Source organism: Mustela nivalis (genome assembly GCF_964662115.1).
Source record: "Mustela nivalis genome assembly, chromosome: 7".
Classification (NCBI taxonomy): domain Eukaryota; kingdom Metazoa; phylum Chordata; class Mammalia; order Carnivora; family Mustelidae; genus Mustela; species Mustela nivalis.
In genome coordinates this window covers 82,595,028-82,619,849 of record NC_139026.1, presented here as the reverse complement: position 1 = coordinate 82,619,849, position 24,822 = coordinate 82,595,028, and the positions used below count along the sequence as shown (strand labels likewise).

The following is a 24,822-nucleotide window of genomic DNA, read 5'->3' as shown; positions in this document are numbered from 1 at the left end:
TTATTCTCTGTCATTTGGTCTTCTATATCACTAATTCTTTCTTCTGCCTCATTTATCCTAGCAGTTAGAGCCTCCATTTTTGATTGCACCTCATTAATAGCTTTTTTGATTTCAACTTGGTTAGATTTTAGTTCTTTTATTTCTCCAGAAAGGGCTTTTATATCTCTCGAGAGGGTTTCTCTAATATCTTCCATGCCTTTTTCGAGCCCGGCTAGAACCTTGAGAATTGTCATTCTGAACTCTAGATCTGACATATTACCGATGTCTGTATTGATTAGGTCCCTAGCCTTCGGTACTGCCTCTTGTTCTTTTTTTTGCGTTGAATTTTTACGTCTTGTCATTTTGGCCAGATAAGAATAAATGAAGGGGCAAGTAAAATACTAAAAGGGTGGCAACAACCCCAGGAAAATATGCTTTAACCAAATTAGAAGAGATCCAAAATCGTGAGTGGGGAGAAAGGGGATAAAAAGAGGTTCAAAAAGAAAGAAAGAAAAAAAAGAAAAAAGAAAAGAAAAAAAAAGAAAAGAAAAAAAAAATTTTTTTTAAAAAGAAAACACCTGAGAAAAATGTAAAAAAGAAAAAATATATATATTAGATAAACTAGTAAAAAATCGTTAAAAAAGAAAAAGGTAACAGTTAAAAAAAAAAACTTTTACCCGAAGGCGAGAAGAAAAAGAAAGAAAAAAAAAATGAAAAAGAAAAAATTAAATTAACTGCAAGACTAAAAAAAATCACAGGAAAAAAGCCCTGAGTTCCGTGCTTGGCTTTCTCCTCCTCTGGAATTCTGCTGCTCTCCTTGGTATTGAAACCGCACTCCTTGGTAGGTGAACTTGGTCTCGGCTGGATTTCTTGTTGATCTTCTGGGGGAGGGGCCTGTTGTAGTGATTCTCAAGTGTCTTTGCCCCAGGCGGAATTACCTCCCTTACCGGGGGCCAGGGTGAGTAATCCGCTCGAGTTTGCTTTCAGGAGCTTTTGTTCCCTGAGCGCTTTCCGTAGAGTTCCGGAGGACGGGAATACAAATGGCGGCCTCCTGGTCTCCGGCCCGGAGGAGCCGAGAGCCCAGGGCCCCACTCCTCAGTGCGCCCTCAGAGAACAGCGCCCAGTTACTCCCGTCTGCCTGACCTCCGGCCGCGCTCCGAGCTCACCGAGCCTGCGATCGGTTCAAGGTAACCCCGAGCTGCGAGCTTACTGTCAGCTCTGTTTCTGTAGCCGGCTTTCCCGTTCCAATACCCGCAAGCTCTGCGACACTCAGACACCCCCGATCCTTCTGTGACCCTGCGGGACCTGAGGCCACGCTGACCCCGCGTGGGCTTCGCCCCGGTTTAGCCTCTGGAGCGATGTCCCTCAGCGGAACAGACTTTTAAAAGTCCTGATTTTGTGCGCGTTTGCTCCGCCGCTTGCCGGGAGCCGGCCTCTCCCCCCGGGGTCTATCTTACCGTCGCTTTGGATTCACTTCTCCGCCGGTCCTACCTTTCAGAAAGTGGTTGTTTTTCTGTTTCCAGAATTGCTGTTCTTCTTCTATTCGATCTGCCGATGGATTTTCAGGTGTTTGCTATCTTTAGATAAGCTATCTAGCTGATCTCCGGCTAGCTGAAGCAGTCTCAGCTTGCTACTTCTCCGCCATCTTGACTCCTCCCTCCTACAATTCAAACTTTTAAATAAAACCGATAGCATTCTTTCTTAAATAAGCTTCATAGATGGATTATTTTGCACAGTAACCAATCATTTCCTTTTAGTATTTGTTTTTTAAAACAAAATTTTTGAGGAGCATCTGGGTGGTTCAGTCAATTAAGCGTCTGCCTTCAGCTCAGCTCATGGTCTCAGGGCCTGGGATGGAGCTTCTCCTTCCCATCATTGGGACACTCTGCTCAGCAGAGAGCCTGCTCCTCCCTCTCCTTCTGTTCCTCCCCTAAACTCATGCTCTCTTTCTTTCTCAAATAAAGTCTTTTAAAAATAAAATTTTTAAAAGGAGAGGGAAAAGTGGAAAAACCTGGATTTTTATATATACTTTTCTATATACGAATTATATAAATAAGTATATGTTTATGCATATATGTATTTCTAAACACATATGTAATTTACTGAATACACAAGCAAAGTAATTCAGATGCTCAGTAAATTGCCACTTAATTGATCTGGAGATTCAAAAGAGTTAACGCTGCTTATGAATGCGTGAGCCATCCTCCAGGGGGTAGCTTGGACATCTACACATTCTCCGTACTTATTTTTATCCTTGGAACACTCTTCCGGAAACGCCATGTTGTTTCCAGGTTAGTGGAAGGGTCCTGCTAATTTACAATCTGCCACTTCTCCCTGCCTTCCTTTGGCCAGGGCTTTGGTGCTTTCATCTGCTCTCTGATTTGCAACTAGGAGCCTGGGTGGAGAGAAGCATTACCCTAAATTGCTTCCATTTGTTTCTGTGCCCGCTCTGTCATTTCCACATCAGCACTTTGTTTCTCCCCAGGCACCTGATAACTTCGATTCCTTTTTCAAGTTACTTTCAGTACCTCAAGAACCATCCCAATTAAGTTCATTATGTTGATGATTCCAACAACGCTACAAAGCAATTAATAACAATTTTGTCAGCGTTTTTACTCTGACCGCTATGTTCAGAGAGAACAGGAAATATATTTTAGGGTATCAAGTGCTAATTCACAGGCATGCAGAAATTATATGCCTCACAGTTTGACACCAAATCTTGTTATTATCTGGCTGCACATTACACCCATGAATTTCAAGCATGAGTGGGCAAAGCCTTCATTAAAAATTATGGACCCACACTTCAGGAAAAAAAAAAATGCTAACCTCAAAAGTAGGGCTGGCATGTGGTAAGCTTTCAAAAGCGCAGCTCTCTGTTTCAGCCTGATTAACTATTTGCACCTTTGCGTTTGTTTTGGAGAACAAAACCATCTGCAGTTGTTTTTTGTTTTGTTTTGTTTTGTTTTTTAAAAGGTTTTAAAGAGTAAATAATATGATTGGACACTGCAGTCTGTTTTTCCTGCAAGCAAACAGAGCAAGAACTAAAGTCCAAGAAGCTGGCAAAGGATGTTTCTCGAAGGGAAGGAAAAGGGAAGGCAGGGGGATGTTAAGGCAGTCACAGACATTGCATCGGAAAAGAAGCACTTAACTTTCTGGAGCTCTACAGGTACCAGCCTTCCATTACTCTAGCTACGGTATTTGGTGACAAACAATGATTTTCACTTGCCATTCTCATGCTCAAGTGTCATCCCAGGACCTACACAATTCCATCCAATTCTCACTCCATTCAGTGTTTTCCATTTACCCGCCCCCCCATCCCAATCATCCCAGTGACCACAGGATTTCTCTGCAGATCCCTCCCTCTGACCGGCACCAGCTGTCACACACGTCACACACATGCAATACTCCAGTCTCTCAGGCTGCTGGCATCTTGTATTATGCGACCCTTGGTCCTCCACACCACCTTTCTTCTCCACTTGCACATTAGCTACAATCTGTCAGCCAGCTGCACCACAGTGAGGGTGCCAAAGAGCAGGGCAGACACTGACAGCTATTGACAGCATGGTCAATGATCACTTTTCCTATTGTGTGGGATCTCTGTAATTGGCTTTTGGTAGGCCTTGTTACTTTATTTAAAAGTTCCAAAATGCAATTTAATTTTTACAAGAACATTTCTAAGGTTTATTGTTTTCCATCTCTACTAAAACACCCTATACCCAACATTTAAAATGCAACAATATATGATTAATTTTTTTAGGATGCCATGGCAACCAAGGATTAAATTTGAATTTGAATAAAAGAACACAGCCTCCCTTAAAAATCTTCTCTTGGTTGGAAAGAATACTAATATAATTTTATGTGGAGTCTTGTCAAGAGCATTCAAGAAATGTCAGACTATATTTTTAGCCACGGAGTATGCCTAATCCCATAAGACTCTATCTCGCCTTTATGTTGACAAATGAACAGGACTGAAATATCAGGGATCTGAGCTTCTGTCAAGATCCACTTTGCATCAAAAGTTGTTGTTCTTGTGCAGCTGTTTTCTCAAACTTCCAAATTAAAATTTACATTTACCTTATCTTATGATTACCTGGGTTTGCTATTGAATTCCTTTGTTGTCGTACCTAAATTGACTCCAAGCTTTACTTTCATAGACAAGTCAATGAACTTGTGAAAACGCAGCAGGAAAAGCAGATGAGAGACTACTGATAATTGTCATTGACTAGGAAAATGTCATCTTCACTCATTTGCTCCCAAGTCAGCATACTGAATGCTGTCTTTAGCCCAAACTCTACCCCCTTCATGTTTTCCTGCATACAATCTATTTTAGAGAATAAAAAATTAGTCTTTCACCCACATCTGTCTCATGGACTTTACTAAAATAAATAGGACTAAAAGCATCTGGTGAGAAAACTATTGAAATTCGGGTCTTATTTTTGCCTCGAATAGTGGTAGAGAAACTTTAATAATATTTGGAACTCAGTGCCCATCAGAAGGGAAAAATTTTGAGACAAAGTTGAACAGCATTTAAAAACTCAAATTTACCTACTTTGTGTCAAGATTTTAAGATTCAGCATTTTTCAACACTACTTTTTAGACATATTTTAGTAAATAGGTGCTATTATTTATACACTCAAGAAGGTCTAGTCATCTTTTGGGAAGCATAGTTGACATGTAAGTTTTCCTTAAATAATACAACTTTTCATTGTGAATTCTTCTTACTTAACATAATTTTTCATCACTTAACATATAAGCAGTGAAAATTCTGGCAAATGACATAACATTAACATCAGGGATATTTATAATTTAGAGTGACCTACTTAAAACTGACCTCATTTAAAAAAAAAAAAAGCCTCATTTAAAAAAAAAAAAAAACTCACCTAAAGAGTTTGCTATGAAAAATAGTGAATATAAAATCTTGGTGTTAGTTCATATTCATGTGGGAATGACAGCATAATGAAAATAAAAAGATGTTAAAATTAGTAAAAATTCTTCATTCAGAAAATGCAAATAGCAAACTGTATTTTAAGATGTTCCCATTTATGCAACACTGTAATTTTTTAAATTAAGTAACACTAACAATATTAATAGTCATAATTTCACAAGCTCCATCTTTTATCTCACAGCAGTTCACAGCCGTATTGTCTAAGTAGTAATTATGAAAAGTAAGCCACCCCCTGGGCGAATGGCAATACTTACTAACATTCAATGAGAGGGAAAGAATCCAGTTAAAGCACATGGAGAACTGGGGGAGAGGGACGCTTGCTGGTGGGAGGGATGGCTGGCTGGAAGGAAGTCTATGGAAATGACACTATATTCAAATAGGCAAAATGATGAGCTGCTCTCTGCATTATGAGCTAGAAGGAGGGGAGGACTTACTTGTCCGGATAATGGGAGAGGCATTTAACTGCATAATTAGAGCCCAGGCCCAGACATAAAGCGGTCAGCTTTATAGCAAGGCTGGCATTCTTTCAGCGGAATCTGTTGTTAAGTATTAGAAGAAAGCCACAGTCAGATGCTCTGTAAGGAACCTAACGTAGGTTCTGGACTTGGCACTGGGGCCAAGGGAAACTTTACTGAACACTTGCCTGGCCCCGGTGCCGTGTGCAAGTCCTGCGGAAGCCAGGCCCCCTTTCATCCTTCTTTGCCTTCATTCCTGCTTCTTTTTGTGTGCAGTCTCCCAGCGCCAAAAGATTCCTCCCCGGGATTTGCCTTCAGCTTTGATACTGGATGCTTCTGACCCCATAACATACATCAAAATATTCCCAAGCTTAACTTCCTAAAACCACCTGAGAGAAATGGTCCCAAACTTGCCCATGTATTAGAAGCTCTGTAAACCTTCCAAAAATTCCAACACCCAGGCTCCAAACAAGCCAGATGGGAGTCTGGCACAGTTGTTTGTGAACCTCCCTGGGTCATTCCAATGCAAAAACGAATTTGGGAACCTAGATGTCCATCAAAAGAAGAATGGATAAAGAAGATGTGGTATACATATACAGTGGAATACTATGCAACCATCAAAAGAAAATAAATCTTGACATTTGCAAAGACGTGGATGGAACTAGAGGGTAGTATGCTTAGCGAAATAAATCAATCAGAGAAAGACAATTGTCATATGATCTCCCTGATATGACAAATTTGAGAGGCAATGTGTGTGGGGGGGTTGGGGGGTAGGGAAGGAAAAAATGAAACAAGATGGGATCAGGAGGGAACCAAACCATAAGAGACTCTTAATGTCACAAAACAAACTGAGGGTTGCCAGGGAGGGAGGGGGGTCGGGAGAGGGTGGTGGGGTTATGGACATTGGGGAAGGGTATGTGCTATGGTGAGTGCTGTGAAGTGTGTAAACCTGGCAATTCACAGACCTGTACCCCTGGGGCTAATAATACATTATGTTAATAAATAATAAATAATTAAATAATTTTAAAAAACCAAATTTGGGGGGGAAATGCCTTATGAAATTCAGGAAAGCAAGTGGGGGAAACCCACTAAGTAATAAGTTTGGTTCATTGTGCCTATAAAGAAACTAAGAGCTCAGTACACACTGGCGCTTTAATGGTACTTATATTCGTTTAAGATTTCCACACACAGGGGCGCCTGGGTGGCTCCGTGGGTTAAGCCTCTGCCTTTGGCTCAGGTCATGATCTCAGGGTCCTGGGATCGAGCCCCTCATCAGGCTCTCTGCTCAGCGGGGAGCCTGCTTTCCCCCTCTCTCTCTGCCTGTTTGTGATCTCTGTCAAATACATAAACAAAAAAATTAAAAAAAAAAAAAAAGATTTCCACACACATGGTCATTAAGTCTTCATCCGCACATCATTTCCCTATGAAAAAGCACAACCAGCCAGTCAGTCAACAAATACAGCATGAGTGTTAGGGCTCTCTGCACCCACGCTGGCTGTGGCCAACCTGCCTGCAATAACAAGCACATCGTTAACACTCCAGAAAGTGTTATGAAAACAGGGTGAGGTGTTTTGGGTTTGTTTTTGGTTTTGGAGGGTTTTTGTGTGTGTGTGTGTTTTGTTTTGTTTTTTGTTTTTTCCCCCTTGCGCTTTAACTGTTTGGGTGGAATATGGCCGAAGCGGAACAAGGGCTCTGGTTGTCCTAACAGCTGTGATTAGAGCACGGGCTCCCCGGCGTGTCAGAGGTTGTAACAAACAGGGAGGACCAACCCTGCAGAGGACACACAGGTTTAGGAGGTGTGATGCAGATATTCCAGAACAGCAAGTGCCCCAGATACGGTCCTCACACTGACCTTTACACATTCCTGACCAGTGTCAGTGTCCAGCTGAATGCTCCCTGTTTATGAAGCATGAAAACACAGGACCAGTGAGCAGAGTTAGTGCTGAAAGTACAACCTATTTCACGTTCCTGGTATTTTTCTTTCTTTCTTTTTTTTTTTTTTTACTCAAATGAATCTGGATACCTCTTCATAGGGAATAGGCTCTCTGATTCAACACAGCTCCCCCCTGCACCCCATATACACCTTTTATCTCAGGCCAGATGTTTCACACTTTTACTAGGCGGGTTTGGCCCTCAGGGCATTTGAATTTGCAACTCCAGTATTTATTATTTATGCCACTTGAACACAGAAAGCTACTGTCACTCATTAAAACCTCACAAAGATGACTTAGGCTGCTGAAAGCAATTTGGGAAGACATGAGTAGACCAAAGGATGTAGGACAGCAACTCCATACGGCTCGGCAGGAGCCCCTGCCAGCCCGGTGAGTCTTGTGAGGGGCTGGTTGAGGCAAGGCCTGAAGGAGGTTCCCTCAGGAAGAGGAGGGTTACTTTAAATGCAATGATACTATAACCGCTTTTACCTTATTTAATGTGTCATAATGTTTATCTCTCATGTATCTGTTGTTATTCTGTAGGAGCTTGCTCTGTTATTTATTAAGTGAATAGATTTCATGGGTATGTGAGTGAGACCCTCAGAAGGATCCTGGACCACTATAGGTCTGTAACTTTGTAGCGTCAAAATTGGGTAAAATATTAAAAAATGACAGAGACAACTTACTTGATGAGTTGTATTATGTAGAAAATAAGTTGGTGGAAAAAAAAAGTCATTTGAATGGAAGCAAAAAGATGGTATCTGAGGAAGTATCTGGACTAAAATCGTACTGAAATGAATTTGTACAATCTCCCATTTTAATAGAATATGCTATGAGCTTCAGAGGTCCTTTGAGACTAAAGAAAGTATTTTCTCAAAAATATTATGATCTCCAGACATAGTCAATTAGAAGTGTCAACATTTTCAGACAGATACCAATGACATTACCTTATAAGGCTAAAAACCTACAGTATATTAACAGGTACCAAGAATAATTAGTATGCTCGCTTTTTAAGTGTTCATAAAATCAAAATAATTTTTTAAAAAATTTGTTTTAATACACATGGATATATGTTATTTCATATTTTAGAAAAAAATGAATTTTAAATGGTCTTAAAAAAGATATTTTTATCTGTATCAATATAATAAAATCAATCTGATTAGTAAATAAATTTCAACAATTTTACAATTTTAATTATATTTAATCCTTTTTTAATACTCAGAAGAACTGAATAATAAACTCTTATCATAAACTGTAAGGTCACTATATAAACAAATATTCATTCAATGAATGAAGGAATGGGTTTCGATATCTAGCACCTACTTAGGCAGAAAATTGGTTCATTTTGCTAATTTTTTGCTGAAGCAAAATAAAAAGCATTTTTTTAAATCTACACTCAGATTTGCCAAAAATCCTCTATTGATTCTATCATCTCTAGTTGAAACTGAAAATGCCAAATAGAAATTAGGATAATTATAACACAAGTCAAAGAAAAAAGTAGTCAGAACTTGAAAATTATTAGGTTTCATATTTCTTCAATAGCTACAGTTTCACGGTATCTTTTATGATGTATTTTAAAACCTTTATGAGAGGTGCTATTCTTTTCAGTGAAAACAGATGGCTTCTCTCCAGGTTCCCTATTTCATCTCAAGCGCCTGACTCATTTAGGCATTATTTCTCATATATCCTCTGCTTAGAAGTCAAGAACAATTTGGAATTTTTAAGTTGGCACATGCAGTGTCCTAACTTTCTTTCAGTGAGCTCTGGGCTAGAGTATTAAAAGAAACTACTGATGTGGACCTAGTCATCGGTTGTATTTGATATGTTTGGAAATGTCAAAGGCATCTATTTGATATTCTGCCTAGCTTTTCAGTGCCATTACCATCGTATGTTTGATTGACTACTTACCTTGTGCAATACACCATGTTCACCAAGCTACTAAAGATGTTCAGTGAGCAACTAGAGAGACTAGAGAAGGATACTGGAGGGAGCCAGGCCCAGGTCTGGGATAAACCTAACATATTTTGCCAGCCAGGGCAAAAAGGGAGTTTGTTTGTTTGTTTGTTTGTTTGTTTATTTGTTTTCCCAAATCAGCCTTCAGATATGTAAGCACAGAGAAGCATATATGCCAAACATGATTTTACTTAACCATTCATTATCAAAATATTGCCCCGCTCACTTAAATACTTCAATTTCTTGAAATATGATGTAATAATTTCCTTAAAGCAATGAAATGTAAGTACTAGGCGCTTCATTGCTATAAATTTCTTTTTGATGTTTATAGAACATTTAACTACAAATGCAACATACACTGTGAATATAAAAATCTTTACTGCTCTAAAAATCCTTGGGGCAAACAATTGCTAAAGGATAGCAATTTCATATAAACAAAACTTTGCGCTTAAATAGCCAAGAACTGCACTCTCTTTTATTTATTTATTTGAGAGAGAGAGAGAGAGAGAGCGCGTGCGCAGAGGGAAAATGAAAGGGAGAAGCAGACTCCCCACTAAGCAGATGTAGGGCTTGATCCCAAGGACCGTGAGATCATGACCCGAGCCTAATGCAGACCCCTAACCAACTGAGCCACCCAGGTGTTCCTACAGTATCTCTCTTAATGATAGCATAATACAAAGCTATTCTTTTGTTTTCTTCTAGTCCCAGAAATAAGATGCTTTCAATTACCTATATTGGTCAAAAGCAAATAGGAATAAATAGCTGAGTTTTCTAAAATTTTAAAGTAACAGTTTGGCCGGGATGTGATGTACTATCACTTAGCACCTAAAAAGAGACACACTCCCCTTGCCCAAACTAATGACAAAATTCAACAAATTTTACTGACACACTGGGGGAAAAGTATGAAACAAACTCTCTGTCTATATTCCACATCTTATTAAGATCTGTGATTAAATATTCCTAAGAAGATTATTCAGCTTGGCAGGATACTATAGTAGTTGAAAGCATTGAAGACTTTGGAAACTAACTGAAAACTTACACACATGCCCACGAACACACAGAAATAGCAATAGCCCACAAGAAGAGGCACTACATAAAAGTTTTTTAAAAAGTATAAGGGAACTAATCCGACTACTTATAAAATCACTTTTACCAAAAAACAAAAAGTACATAGCTTCTTTTCTGAGATTCTAATCGATGCTGATATTAGCAAACAATATTCATTTCATTGTACAATGACTTCCAAAGGAAAAATAAATACCAATGTTTCCTGGCTTTTATTTAAACTTCAGGAAAATGATCAATGGTGCTTTAAAAGTGTTGAGTATTATGTTAGGAAAATCATAAAGAATGTGTGGACAACCCTTTTTTCCTCACCCGCCTCGAGGAAGTATAAACCAAGTAATAGAAATAAAGCATAATGGAACAGAAAGATGCTGAAACTGCATTGGGAATGGGAAAGATGAACAGGGAACGTGTCCTGCCTCTATGGGAACGTCTCTGTGAGTGATGGCCATCATGTCTTCCTATCTTACTGCAGTTCAATTCAGTACACTTCCATAGACGCCTTTCATGCTTAGAATAAAATAGTCCATAAATTTTTAATAAATGAATATAAATTACATATAATATACCTATAACATATTATGGAATTTCCTATAGACATTGAATTTAGAAGAGTTGGAGGAGAGCCAGAATTTGTGCTCCTATTCTTAAACATCTCTGTGCTACAACCTATTTCGCTCAGAAATTCTTTATTTCCTGCCAGAGTGTTAATACTTTAAAAATCCAAGGGTCCTGAAAATTAAAAGATTCTTGATCACCATTTGTGATGCTCTCTGAAAATAGGTTAGACTCTCCTGTCTTATTAATTTTTTAGTGAGAACTTATTATTTTGAAGGAACATGAAACACAATGCTAAAATATTTATAGAGACATTAAAATATTTATACGTGCAAAAGTAAAATGACCATATTTGGTTCTAAATTTTCTAATGGATAAAAAGGAAATATAAAAAATAATTCTCCTCTTATGCTGTCTGTTTCGATCAAATGGCCAAATGAACTGGCAATGATTTTTGATAGTTACAAATACTATTAAATCTACTGTCCTTTGGGTTTGTCTGTGTTGGTGCCCTTCCCAGATTCTCTGCACTACTGGTACACTCCATTCCCCAAGAACATAACACCCACCCAGTGTACTAGGCCAAAGGGAGATTTTCTCTGCAACCATATTGACCACACCTTCCCTTGCCTCCTTACCCACCTCTCTCCTGCTTCTCTCATCTCCCTACAGGGTTCTCTGAAGCACTCTTCCTCAACAAATCTTGTGCCCCCAGATCTGTGATGCATGCTCTTTTATTGGGATTCTCATTCAGCACAGAATCTTTCTAGATAGAATAAATTATGACCTCATTAAATTATTGATCCAGTTTCTGCTTGCACTATACAAAATAATGAAATGAAAACTATAGACTTATCAAATATGTGGTTAACCAATCATAGAGATAACTGAGGTCATGAACTAGCTCCAACAAACAGGCAGAGAAAAAGAGCAAGTGATAAAAACTCAGAGTAATGTCAAGTTCTTGAGTCCAGCTCCAGTGGTTAAATATCTCATTTGTGTCCTTCTGTTTGTCATATATACTTGCTCAATGAGTTTGCTAACTCTGATCCTTCTAGTCTGTCTATCACGGTATAAATCCTTTTCCATTATTTAAATTCAGCAGAGCTTTTATTGCTACCTTATTTCAGATACTAAATCAATTCAATTGTGCTTTTTACTCCGCCATTTTGATATAAGTGGAAGAGAAATAATTAGAAAACTGGCATTGATCATAATATGAATTGCCAAGCTCAATTCCAGACAGAAAAATAAGCTAGATATGATGTCAGTTATACTATAAACTATTGTTCACTGACAATATTCACATCTGCACAGCAGTCCACAAAATAAGGGAAGGTGTATAATAGACAATATTAAACTAAATAAACTATTATTAATTTGGTGATATGAAAATAACAGAGATAATCACAACCCTCCCATAGTGAGCATGAAATAGTAATAAAAAATAAGCAATGAGCACAGGACACCAACACAAACTCTTGCCAGATTTTAAGTTAGTAAGTATATATAATTTAAAATGTTATTTCATATTTTCTAACTTTAAGTCAGAAGGAATATTTTACTCTCAGAGCTGCAGAAACATTCTCTCCCTCTATTCTATTCCAGATTTATAAATAAATACTAATTCAGCAGTAGAAATTATTCTCAAGCATACACTATTCTTTAATTTTTCTGCCTCTGTCCACTGAAGTCTAACCAATTTCTGTCTTATGTGGTAATGGCTCTCTGCTTAAGTGGCTGAAGGATATATCTCAACCTAGCTTCCTTCCATCCCCAGAGCCAGGAGCAAAACTATACCACTGACAGCAGTTATGACCACTAAAGGAACCCTCTGGCAAGATCTCTGGAACTCCATCTTCATGTTATCTACGAACACCCTTTAGACCCAAAGAACACATCATAATTTGGGGATAATGACACCAACAATCTATTACTTCCATCCAAGGGTGTTTAGAAGCATATGTCCTCCTGGCTATGGAAATAGGCTTAGCAAGCTTAGAGGGGCAGGGGCATGGGAAGACTCTGAACTATCTAGTTCTCCCTCCACCTTTTCAGCATTCTAGAGTGTCCATTTCATGACACTGGGTCACAAAAGGGAGCAAGAAGGAAACAAGAAAAAAGAAATGGAACTTAATGCATATGTACTCTTAGGACCTCTTTATTCTTCAGTGAAGATTTCTAAAGCATCTATTTCACACCAGGTACTGTGGTGAGTGCCACAAGTGGTGCTGGAACTTCCCTCAGGAAGTTTCCAATCAGGAAGAGTTTTCAGCTTTACCTCTTAAATTAACAGTCTTTTGGAACAAAGGTAATAGCAATATAAATATGAATTACACAATCTCTGAAGACATAGAAAACGTGTGAAAAATAGGAAGGCAAAATCAAAATCAAATATTTAGAGGGATCATACAGTATTTACACAGGAAACAGGCACAATTAAAATAGAAGGGTGAAATATATCTTTAAAAATACTTTCTTTCTTGGGGCATCTAAGTGGCTCAGTGGGTTAAAGCCTCTGTCTTTGGCTCAGGTCATGGTCCCAGGGTTCTGGGGTCGAGCCCCGCATCGGGCTCTCTGCTCCGTGGGGAGCCTGCTTCTTCCTCTCTCTCTGCTTACCTCTCTGCCTACTTGTGATCTCTGTCAAGTAAATAAATAAAATCTTTAAAAAAATGCTTTCTTTCTCTAAAAATTATATTCTTGAGAGATTCAATAGAGAAAATAAAGCAAATATTAAAATTTTATTTCTTGTTATAATCCAACTACCAGGGCTATATTTTATCAATCTAAAGGCATTTCCACATGAACATATTGACTACATTTGTCTAGCTCTAATGGAACTCTGAATTTCAAAAAGGAAAAATAAAGTCTCTTAAAATCATACACAGTTTTTAAAGAAATGGTCACTATAAAAATGTGAAAGAAAGGTAAATCCAACTGGCAAACAATGAAATTGTTTTTTTCTATGAATGACATCTCTTTATGGTGGAAGCTTAGCTAGTAGTAGCACACACACATGCACAGAAGTCCACAGATAATCCTTTCAAAAATATGTTGAGGCTAACTAAGGTCCCATGAGTATTAGGATTTGATATATATCATATTTGGTTTTATGATGAAAAAATGCTTTATGACTTCAGTTTTTATCATATTATCATCATCTTTAGGTCACAACTCAACTTCACCTCATGTGTACCCTTCCTCCCCCACCCACAACCATGAACCTCAAACCCGGACTCTGATATCCCTATCACTATCATAAGCCAGGTTACCTTTTATAGCTGTAACAGAAAAGCCACTAGAGCAGGAAGAAGCAGGGCCTGAGGAAAAGGTATAGAGAGACAGGAAGTGATTTTTCCTTCTGGTAGTAAATGAGAAGGAGAAGCAAACGCCATCTTGACGTCCTCAGCCTCACCTGTCATCTCAGACCTGAGTAGAGCCTGTGACCCCTTCTGAAGGAGGGATGGTAAAACGAGAGAAATGTGCTATGAAACAGGCCAACATCTCTGTTCCTTGTTCAATGACAGAGTGTGGGCAAATTTCATGACAGAGCTCTTCTCTGCTCCTGTCGACATGAATGGACAGCTCAGTGCTGAAGGATACCACCCACCACTTTAAGTATTACTTTTTACTAAGTTTTTTTTTAAAAAAAAATCTATTTGACAAAAAAAAGTAACTTTAACCCTGATAATGTTTTTTTTGTTTGTTTGTTTTTTGTTTTTTGGTCCTCTGCATGAAGCATCCCACAGAGCTAAGAATAGTCAGGATGGCCCAGGAAATTGAACCTAGTAGAGTCTGATGCTCTGTAGTGTGAGGGGCAAAGACAGTTGTGAGACTAGTTGAGATCAGCTATGCCTGGGGAATGTATCAGTCCCAGTATGCCTTTTAAAACCATGGGGAAGTTCTGAACTATTTCCATAAAAGAAAAATTCTCCATTTCAGAAATACATTAAAAGGCACACTTTTATTGGAAATGTAAATAGTCACTTACTTTTCCATGACAGTCACCTTCATCATTGATATTCACTTCATGATGAGAATTCTATAGACAAATGAAGGTCAAAGCTCCTCAGACTCCTCTCATGAGGAAAACTATTATTTTTTAAAATGTTATCAATGCACACATATGTAGACATATAAATATTTATATGGAAACTTACCACCTAGTCGGTGAATAAAAATGGGAATAGAAATGATGTGCTCTGGGAAGCCTCCCTGTGTGACTGTACTTTCAAATCAGAAGGGCACTGTGTTTCTTTTGCCATTTCTATCTCTGTGTCTAACAGGGAAAGGTCAATATTTCATATAACATAAGCAGCAAAGGACTTTGGATTGATTCTCTCTCCGTTTACAGAAAGAAAAACATGGGAGGCCCCAGAAGGTGAAGTGACTTAAGATCACACTACTGGGTTAAACCTCAAACACAGTTTTCTTGATTCTCAGTCTTGTCCTACCTCGGTGGTACTGGATGTATTGATCACAGTAATCTACAGCATTGAAAAAGGTAAAAAGTTACCAGGTTAGCTAGCAAAAATAGAAGGCATTACAGTAGTAGATTTAGGAAAAACTATGAAGGTCAGCCAGACCTCAGAGGGAGAGAAAAGCCACAGGTGAACTGTGGAATTATTTGTATTCTGCTAAGCCACAAGAGTAGGACAGATGAGTCCACAGTAGAAATCCAGTTAGAAAAGGTAAAGGTCTTTGGTTGAAGGTGCCCCAGGCGTTTTCCTCTCAAGGCTGTCCTAGAAATTGGACCCCACCTTATAATTCAAAAGAAAAAAAAAATCCCAATTAAAAAAATAAAACTAATAAATAGGGGCAGAGCCACATATGGTATTAGAAACACTGTCTTGAGGGAAAGTCTGGGGAGGGTTTAGATAGAATTGGGCCACAAACAAATAATGATGTCGTCACGGGAAAGAAAATAATTTCTGGATCAAATGGTGGACTTAAGCCTGAAAACTGTAGCGTAAGGTCCTAGGGCTTGCTGGTCTGGTGCTTCTCCCCTGACTTTGATCAGGCGCAGAGTTGCATGGAAGTCAGGAAGTAATGGATCATATTGCCTTAGTGTGTTCTAACACGGGTGACTGGAGAAAACTCCAGACCTTGGTCTAGAAACTGGACCAAAGGCCCGGGATAAGCTGGGAAAAACATGAACAGCTGCAATAAAGCACTTATATCTCCCTCGCACTGCCAGCATCACGGGGCCACATACTTCATCTTCATAGAAAACCTATAACATGGATAACAACTATTAGCCCCCTTAAAGAAATGTGCAAACTGGGACTCAGTGGATTGCATTATTATTTGTGGAAGATCAAGCCAGATGTAACAAGGTCAGAGAATCCAAATTTCTGAATTCTCTTTCCCATTTTATTAAGCAGATTCACCATAAAATGCAGTAAAAAAGAATATCACAATCCCAGTTAGTGCAGAAATTTTTCAAAAGGTATCACCTTATATTTCATGGAAATCACATGTTTAAAGTTTTCCTTCTACTTTCTCTTCTAAAAGGGAAATAGTTTTAGAAGGGACATAGTTTTCCTTCTAAATAGTTTTTCCCAATGGAAACAGAAATTTGTGACATGAGGCAGCCTTCTCTTAATATCTGGCTTTTTTTTTTTTCCTGAAGAATTTTTTGCATTTTTTTAAATAAGCTCTGTGTCCAACATAAGGCTTAAACTCACAACCCTGAGATCAAAAGTCGCATGTACTACCTACTGAGTCAGCCATGTTCCCTGACGTTTGGTTTATTATCTAGTTGATTACAAATAAAATAAATCAGTTTTCAAAACTAGATTTTAAAGTTAATGGAATGGGATCCATTTGGTACTTTGTTCTATTAACATTCTAAAACTGAACAGGTATGGGAGGGGGCTCAAAAATGAGCTATAAAAACCCCTTTGCTAGTTCCTTAATATTTTTAGAGGATGATCACAGTAGTAGCAGGAAAGATATAACTGTTTCCTGTCTCCTGAAAACATTTGTTCTAGGTAAGACACAAAAGTATCCACAGGTAAGACAAAGCTATCCACAGAAAGGGCAGTAACAGTTGCAACAATCGTTCCTTGGGACACTATTTATAGGGGCATGTCCCTGCAAGTCTTGTTTAGGTAGGGCACCCTCACCTTTGGTAGGTCCTCTCATTTTCAAGTGAAGATGAATAACGCCAATTATGATTAACTACACCTATGAGAGGTGTCAACAAAGGTTAACATGTTCCATTTTTATGAGAGTTATGCTCTTTGTACTCTGAGATTCTCTTATAAAGTCATAGGACCTAGAACTTTCAAGCTACATATTGTACTTCATTAATCCAATGGTTAAAACAGAGGTACGCATCTGTTAATGGACACATGGGTTGCTCCCATATCTTGGCTATTATAAATAACACTGCAATAAACATAGAAGTGCATACATATTTTTGAATGAGTGTTTTGGTTTTTTGGGGGTAAAGAAGACATGGCATGTATATACCACGGAATATTACTCAGCCATAAAAAAGAATGAAATCTTGTCATTTGCAAAAACATCAATGGACCTAGAGGATATAATGCTAAGCAAAGTAAATCAGATAGAGAAAGACAAATCATAAGATTTCATTCACATGTGTAATTTAAGAAACAAAAAGAGACAAATAAAAACCCAGACCTTTAATACAGAGAACAAACTGAGGATTGATGGAGGTGATGTGGCGGGGGGCACTAAATGGGTGATGGACATTAAGGAGGGGACTTGTGATGAGCACTGGGTGTGAGATGTAAGTGATGAACAACTAAATTCTACTCCTGAAACTAATATATATATTTTTAAAGATTCTATTTATTTATTTGACAGTCTGATCACAAGTAGGCAGAGAGGCAGAGAGAGAGGGAGAAGCAGGCTCCCTGCTGAGCAGAGAGCCTGAGGCAGGGCTCAATCCCAGGACCCTGAGATCATGATCTGAGCCAAAGGCAGAGGCTTTAACCCACTGAGCCACCCAGGCACCCCACTCCTGAAACTAAATTACACTGTATGTTAACTAACTAGAATTTAAATAAAACTTGAAATAAAAACAAAAGCAAACAAACAGACAAACAAGAAAGCAGACCCTTAAATACAGAGAACGAATTGGTGGTTGCTGGAGGAGAGGTAGGTGGGTGGGGGGGGGGGGGAACAGACAAAGGAGATTAAGAATACATTTATCTTGATGAGCACTGAGAAATGTATAAAACTGTGGAGTCACTACATTGTACACCTGAAACTTATATAACACTGTGTTAACTATACCTGAATTTAAAAAATGTTTTAAAGATTTTACTTATTTGACACAGAGAGAGAGGGAAAGAGAGAGCGCAAGCAGGAGGAATGGCAGGCAGGGGAGAAGCAAGCTCCCCATTGAGCAGGGAGCCTGATGCAGGGCTCAATCCCAGGACACTGGAATCATGACCTGAGCTGAAGGCAGATGCTTAACCCACAGAGCCACCCCGGTGCCCCCCCAAAAATGTTAAATGAAACAGGAAGTTACTCTCTTGGCAGATGAGCTCAGCATGAAATATGGTTTGTCTATTTGTTGTAGGCTTAAAATAATAAATACTAGCAATGCAAAGTTAATTTTGTAGGTTCAATGAGGAAAATAAATGTAGAAAACTATTTGAAAAGCCCTAACTACGCTTGTGGTGAGCATAGCATAACGTACAGAGATGATGATTCATTATGTTGTATACCTGAAACTAATGTTAACTGGGTGTCACCAGTATTCAAATCAAAAAATTAAATAAAAATAAAACAATATGAATAAAATTGTAAAAGATGTGTTGTGAAAAAGAAATTTTTAAAAATAAAAACAGCTGTTAAAAATCTTTCATATGGTCTTCTGAGACAGGCCAGACAATATTCCTTACCTGAAACTTGCACAGGTCAAAAACAACAATCTTCACAAAATTATTTAGAACATCACAAGGAAGTTTCTGTTAATGTCATTAATGTGTGTATGTTGGTATGCTCATATGTATACAGATAGATACACAGGTATTTATGTCATAAACATATTTTTCCTGGTGGGCAGCCATCATTAATATGATAATTGCATGAATTTTTCCCCCTAAGGTAAACAGATATTGCAAATAATCTCTAAATTTATCTGTACTCGTGAATTTGTTCCACTCAAGAGAGAAGTAACTCTTACTCTAAACCCATCAAAAGCAGTGTCTATCCAACATTATGAACATTTTCCTCCATCAAATGTTTGAAATGGGTGAAGTCAAAATTTCTTACCATCCAGGCTGTGACAAAGTCCCCCATCCAGGTCCCTACTGCAGCTAATTTCATGAAACTTTCATTTCGGATGCCCATATAGTCTGTAATGATATATGCTCTGTGGAAACAAACACACAAGACATTGTCCAGACTGAGAGAGCCGTATCAAAGACTTCTGGTTCAACAACACGCAAAGGGACTTCCCCCCCTTTCAACATGCTCTCCTGCCTTTGTCGCATCACATATGCTTACATATCTGAAAGGCTAGGAAGACTTCTGAGGGTGTCTGGGTCAGTTCCAATTAGATCTGAAGACTGACTGTGGCTATACCAATTACCAAGTGCATTTCATTTTCAAGTTGTAAGACTGACAACAGTTTTTGAAAAATCAAACAGAAATACTCAGTAACGGCATCATTTCATGCTCACTCAGGTATGCAGAGAGTGGAAACAATTCCTGTATCAGAGTAACTTGAAAGGGAAGAGAAAAGCTTGTTTTTCCTCCAGTTCTGTTGACTCAGAACCATTGAAGAGGTACTGGGACTAGGCTTTGGATATAATATTATACCTGAACGATGGTCAGAAAAATGTTCATTTGAGAAAATCTCCACACAATAAAGAAATGTAAAATTTGATTCAAAAACATGTGGTTTAAATTATTAAATACCAATAACCAGATTTAATATCATCTCTTTTTATGTCACAAATTCTTCTGCTTCATGGTCTTCATGACCCAAAGAGAGATTCAAAGGCACAATTGATCATTAAATACAAGAACAAGACTATGCTTATTCCATGTAATGTTCATTTCCTTTCCCTCATTTGATATTCAAGAAAATCCTAGTATTATTTTCTCATTGTACAATTTTTCCAGGAAAACTGGGACACAGGGAGATCACTTAAGTTGCCCAATCAATACCACATAACTAATGAATGGTAATTAGGAATCAAATTTCTTTCTCTCTTTCTCTCTCTCCAAGTATTTTTCACTCAAATTTTTTTACGTTGAATTTTGTTCCTTTTCTTAAACGTGATAACACCTGTACAATTTAGACTATTAGTTAACCTTGATTCTTCTTAGATCAATACAAAATTAATACAAATTTAGTATAAAATTTAATACAAAATACAGTTGAAAATGATATGTTTGTTATTTAGTGAAACTACGAAGAAATACTTTTTTGAAGTCACTGAGAGGTAAATCATCCCAATTCAGTTGGTTTTTTTCTGGAGTTCTTTCTTATAGTTTTGTTATCCATAAAATAAACAAATATTTAAGTAGTTTAACTTACTAACAAAAATAAACTTATGAACTCTTAGAAAAATTTTTTTTCCACAAGCTTCATTCACCTACCTTAGAAGATCTTTATAAAAATCCTAAGCTCTCACCTCAAAATTCTGAGTCTCTATTCCATAGGTTTCCATAATAACTAAAATAATTATAGCTACCATAAACTGCTGGTTTACAACATTCCAGAGATCATTATAAGCACTTTTAAGTACAATGTCTCCAAGAGCTTTCATGTCAGTGCAATGAGATGTATCATTATTCCTGCTTCACAGAAAAGGCATTGAGGCGTTGGAGAGTTTTTGCAAATTTCTCAAGGTCAAGCATCTAGTAAATGGAGAAGGCTTGAATCTAAATTTGATTGACTCCCAAATTCAGACACTTAACTACTATGCTCTCTATATCTTCTTCCTACAAGGGTTAGTGAGATATAAAACAAACAAACAAACAAACACAAAGAATATCTACTTCCCAGTATTTTAGTAGACTATGAAGATGGAGAATTATTTCCTTTCAGGATAATTCAAAACAGAATCAAGAGTAGCATGCAGAAGCTGCAGCTCATAAGAGCTACGCTCACGTATTGGACTCCCACCGAGTTCACCAATCTGAGCAGCCTCCATGTGAAAGCCCCTAAGTTAACTTGGACAGCTTGGTCTTACTCCCTTCAGTATCACTACTGGTGAACAGTTCTTGGGCAGTGAACTCCGCATACTTCAGAGTATTAGCTCTAGTAACTGTCCAGCTCTTTCAGTGACATTTTGAAGAATGTGTTCAATGACACATCCCCACCTGCCTACTTTGCCAATTAGTTCTGGAATACCTTGAGCTAGGATGGAAATTGCAGGGTACCGTCCTTGTGGTAACATAAATATGTCTAAAAGAAGACCTCATTCTCTAATTTCAGTACCTAAAAACAGGGATAAAATGGATAAGTTTGCAAGAGATTAATGATCCAGCCAAGAACAACTAAAACATATAAATAAAATACAGAAATTGCCCCTCAAAATCTGCTTAAAACAACCTGAGAGCTGAGTAAGCCATAAGAACTAGAAAAAATTCAAGATACCAGACTGGAGGGAATTGTGGAAAAGTTAGTTCTATTTTCTCTGGGGACTTCAGCTGCATGCAATCTGCATGCAAGGCAAGCGGATGAGAATCTGGGCTTTGCCGGGGCAGGGGCCGTCTCAGCAAACTGGAGAGACAAACATTAGGAACTTAAGGAGCTGAGATCCTCATCTTCGAGGGGTGTGGAATGAAGCATGATACACCGCTGGGGTTACTTTCAAGACATTTGCCAAATTATGAATTATGTTTGGGGGGCATGGGGGGCCAAGAGACTAAGCAGAGAGTCTCTGAGAAGCATAGCAGAGGTTTGGCAGAGGTTTGGCAATTTCACCATGTTAAGAGGACTACTGATAATTTCAGAGCCTGCCAGAAGGAATGGCCCAAGAGAACACACAGAAGGGTAAGAAGCGAGAGATGGATGGGTCCGTACTGAAACTGAATCAGTCCTTACCCACTCCATCCCATGACTGCATTAAGGTGATCAGCTTCTGTTCATCCCACCTAACAGAGGAAAGAATGAACATTTTCCAGAAGAATAAAATATCATCTAGATCCTCTACACATTCTTATATATACCAAACATCATTCAATGAAATATTACTAGGATGTCAAGAAACAGGGCCATACTACCAAAAATCAAGAGGAAAAACAGTATCTAAAACTAGATAATAAGCTCCAGGAGGACAGGGAGCTATTTTGGCCATTCTTTTCACTGTTGATTTCCCTAGCACTTAGAGCACTTTCTGCATATAGTATGTGATCAATAAACATTGGCTTACTGTATGAATTAACAAAGCAAACCAAGTTATTCATATTGTTTTCTATATGGTATGGATAGATCTATGTATATTAAATCACAGAAACCATAGTAAACTAAGATTTGAACTGCGGGCATGTGGTGAGTACTGAATGCTATGGTAACAATGAAGATGAGATAGCATAGACAATTTATGAAATAACTTTATGAATATAAAAGTGAAGAGTGATATATAAAAGGTAGTAGGTATTCCAACTTTTCCTGCTTTAGACAAACATACAGAATTACAAATATGCAACCTGTCACCAAAATTTGCAAGTGCTAGTTCATTGATTTGCCTACCCATTAACACTAACGATAGTGTCTGTTCTGGCTATAAAGGACAGAGGGGACATACATTTATACCAGCAATGTTAGCCAGTTGTTGTGCAGCATCATACCCAATGTTTTGGGGAGTGATTTAGAATTAAATATTATTTGCTAGAGGCACTATTAATGTTTTAGTTTTGTTTGGAGTTTTAGCTAATTATTTCAACTATTCATACATCTTTTGTTTGTTTTCTATTTTAGATAGTTATTTCCACTATGAATAGATCTAGAAAATCTTGCAGTTCTACCAGCCTTCCTGGTAAATACCAATCTTTGATACCTTCTTTAAAAATTCTAAATGAATTTCTTTACAGGCTGTGACTTTGGTTTTTATTTTTTCTTGAGATCTCGAGTTTAACTGTCAAATCCGTAACAGATGTGTGGAGACTTCAGCATATAGGGTCTTGGAAATGTTCATCATTATCAAAACAGCCTGAAAAGCTATCAAGACTATTGTACCTGGTGAAAACCATGTGCTAAATGGGCATAAACTAATCGGATTCTAACGTGAGCTAAACAGTCCATAAAATTATAATCTAGTAAATTGATCTTATAGGTGACAGACTTGATCACTAGCAACAAAAGTTCCAGTTCACTTCAATCTATTACTTATGTGTACGTGAATGTAGTCAATGCCAGGTGATTTAGGAGTTGAGTCTCTGAAAGTTTAACAGGAGGCAGTAAACATAGATCACCAAACCAATATGGAGTCATGCTTCACTAAAGATCCATCTGTGGCCAGCTGGATTCATAATGTCACAGCTGTCTCTCCCAGCCACGTTTGGGCAACATAAACAAGATTGGGGGCTTCATACACAAGTAAATCATGGGTAAGGAGTTGACTTACAGGAGTACAGTCCTGCATTAAACACAATGAAACTAAAGCAAAAATTTTAAGTACTCTTAACGACATTGAGGGAAAAAATTTGTCACTACAGAGCACCAGGAATTAAACTTAGATTTATTATATTAATATTTTCCCAATCTTTTTCTGTTTGTGATGAAATGATTAACAGCCTTTAATCGAGTCATTTAGTGAACTATTATCTAAATAACCACATTTTAGTATTTTTGCTCAAACTTCTTAGTTCTTCCTTATTGAAAGGCTTTGACAGAACTCAATACATGTGTATGAACCTTCCAGGAAAGACCTGAGGTATGAACTTATGAAGCAAGATGCATTGGAATGTCAAAATGCTGCAGACAATGATTACAACTAGCCTGGAATAATTAAAATCACATCTGAACCTAACAACACTTACAGATAAAATACTATTTCAAACTTCCCAACTTCAGCCATATATACCTTCTCATTTTTATAAGAAAGACATGCGTAAGAAGATTGCAGATGGCATTTTCACTGAACAAACTCACCCTGCCTGTGAATAAATTCTCCATACATCAACCAATCCTTTCATCCCTTGCTTTGCTTCAGCCCATTCAGTGAAACTCATCTGTACTCAGTATAGAAACCTCAGGATATCAGCAATTCCCCTCCTTTACTCCTAACATTTGATTAATCACTAAGATTACTTCTGAAAGGCTCTCAAATCTATGTTGTTTTTCCTGTCATCACTACTACCAACATCTTAATCTTCTTCAAAAACCTCTGTAATCTAAATTAAAGCAATGGCCTCCTATTTCTCTGTGACTGTCTTCCTCTTATTTCAGACTGTGTATTGCCACTGTAGTGACCCCTGGGCAAGGAAAACATTATACCAAAAGAAGGAGTCCTAGAACCAGAAAGTCCTGGGTTTGCAAACTACCCCTCCCACTTTATGACCCAGGAGAAATGACCAACTCATTCCCTTATCTGTAGAGTGGGGATGAAAACATCAATTTCGCACACAGTTCTCCTAAAGATTAAGATTCTTACATTTTTGAGATAAGAACGTAAAGTTTCTAGCACAATTTCATTATAGGCATATAAAACATGGCGGACCTCTAGCCTACTGGCTCCCACTTTGTGAAATAAAACAGTCCTGAGTAGAGCATGGGTAAGAAGACTCTCCACTCTGCCAAGCCAGGCTTTCCTTCAGACAAGTTTCTCTTCATGTCACAACCTCATTTTATTCGATCCCCTACCTCACCATGAAATCAAACACCCCACTACTCTATAATGTGCCTTAGTATCTTTTTTTTTTTTTTAACCTTATTATCTTTGTGTTCAGTGTTCTTTGTTTAGAATGCCATCCTCTTTGTTCTGGACTGAGATCA

The 24,822-nt window shown here is 38.0% G+C and overlaps 1 protein-coding gene across 3 annotated transcripts in view; it reads right to left on the bottom strand.

Annotated features, from left to right (window-relative positions):
• The window catches only part of TMEM117 (transmembrane protein 117), a 479,028-nt gene that overhangs the window by 220,039 nt on the left and 234,167 nt on the right, over positions 1-24,822 (bottom strand). For all 3 annotated transcript variants that reach the window (XM_082742291.1, XM_082742289.1, XM_082742290.1), the window contains one exon: positions 19,143-19,242. In XM_082742291.1, coding sequence (XP_082598417.1) covers positions 19,143-19,220 — 78 coding nt within the window. In that variant the 5' untranslated portion in view covers positions 19,221-19,242. The remainder of the gene's footprint in view (positions 1-19,142; positions 19,243-24,822) is intronic.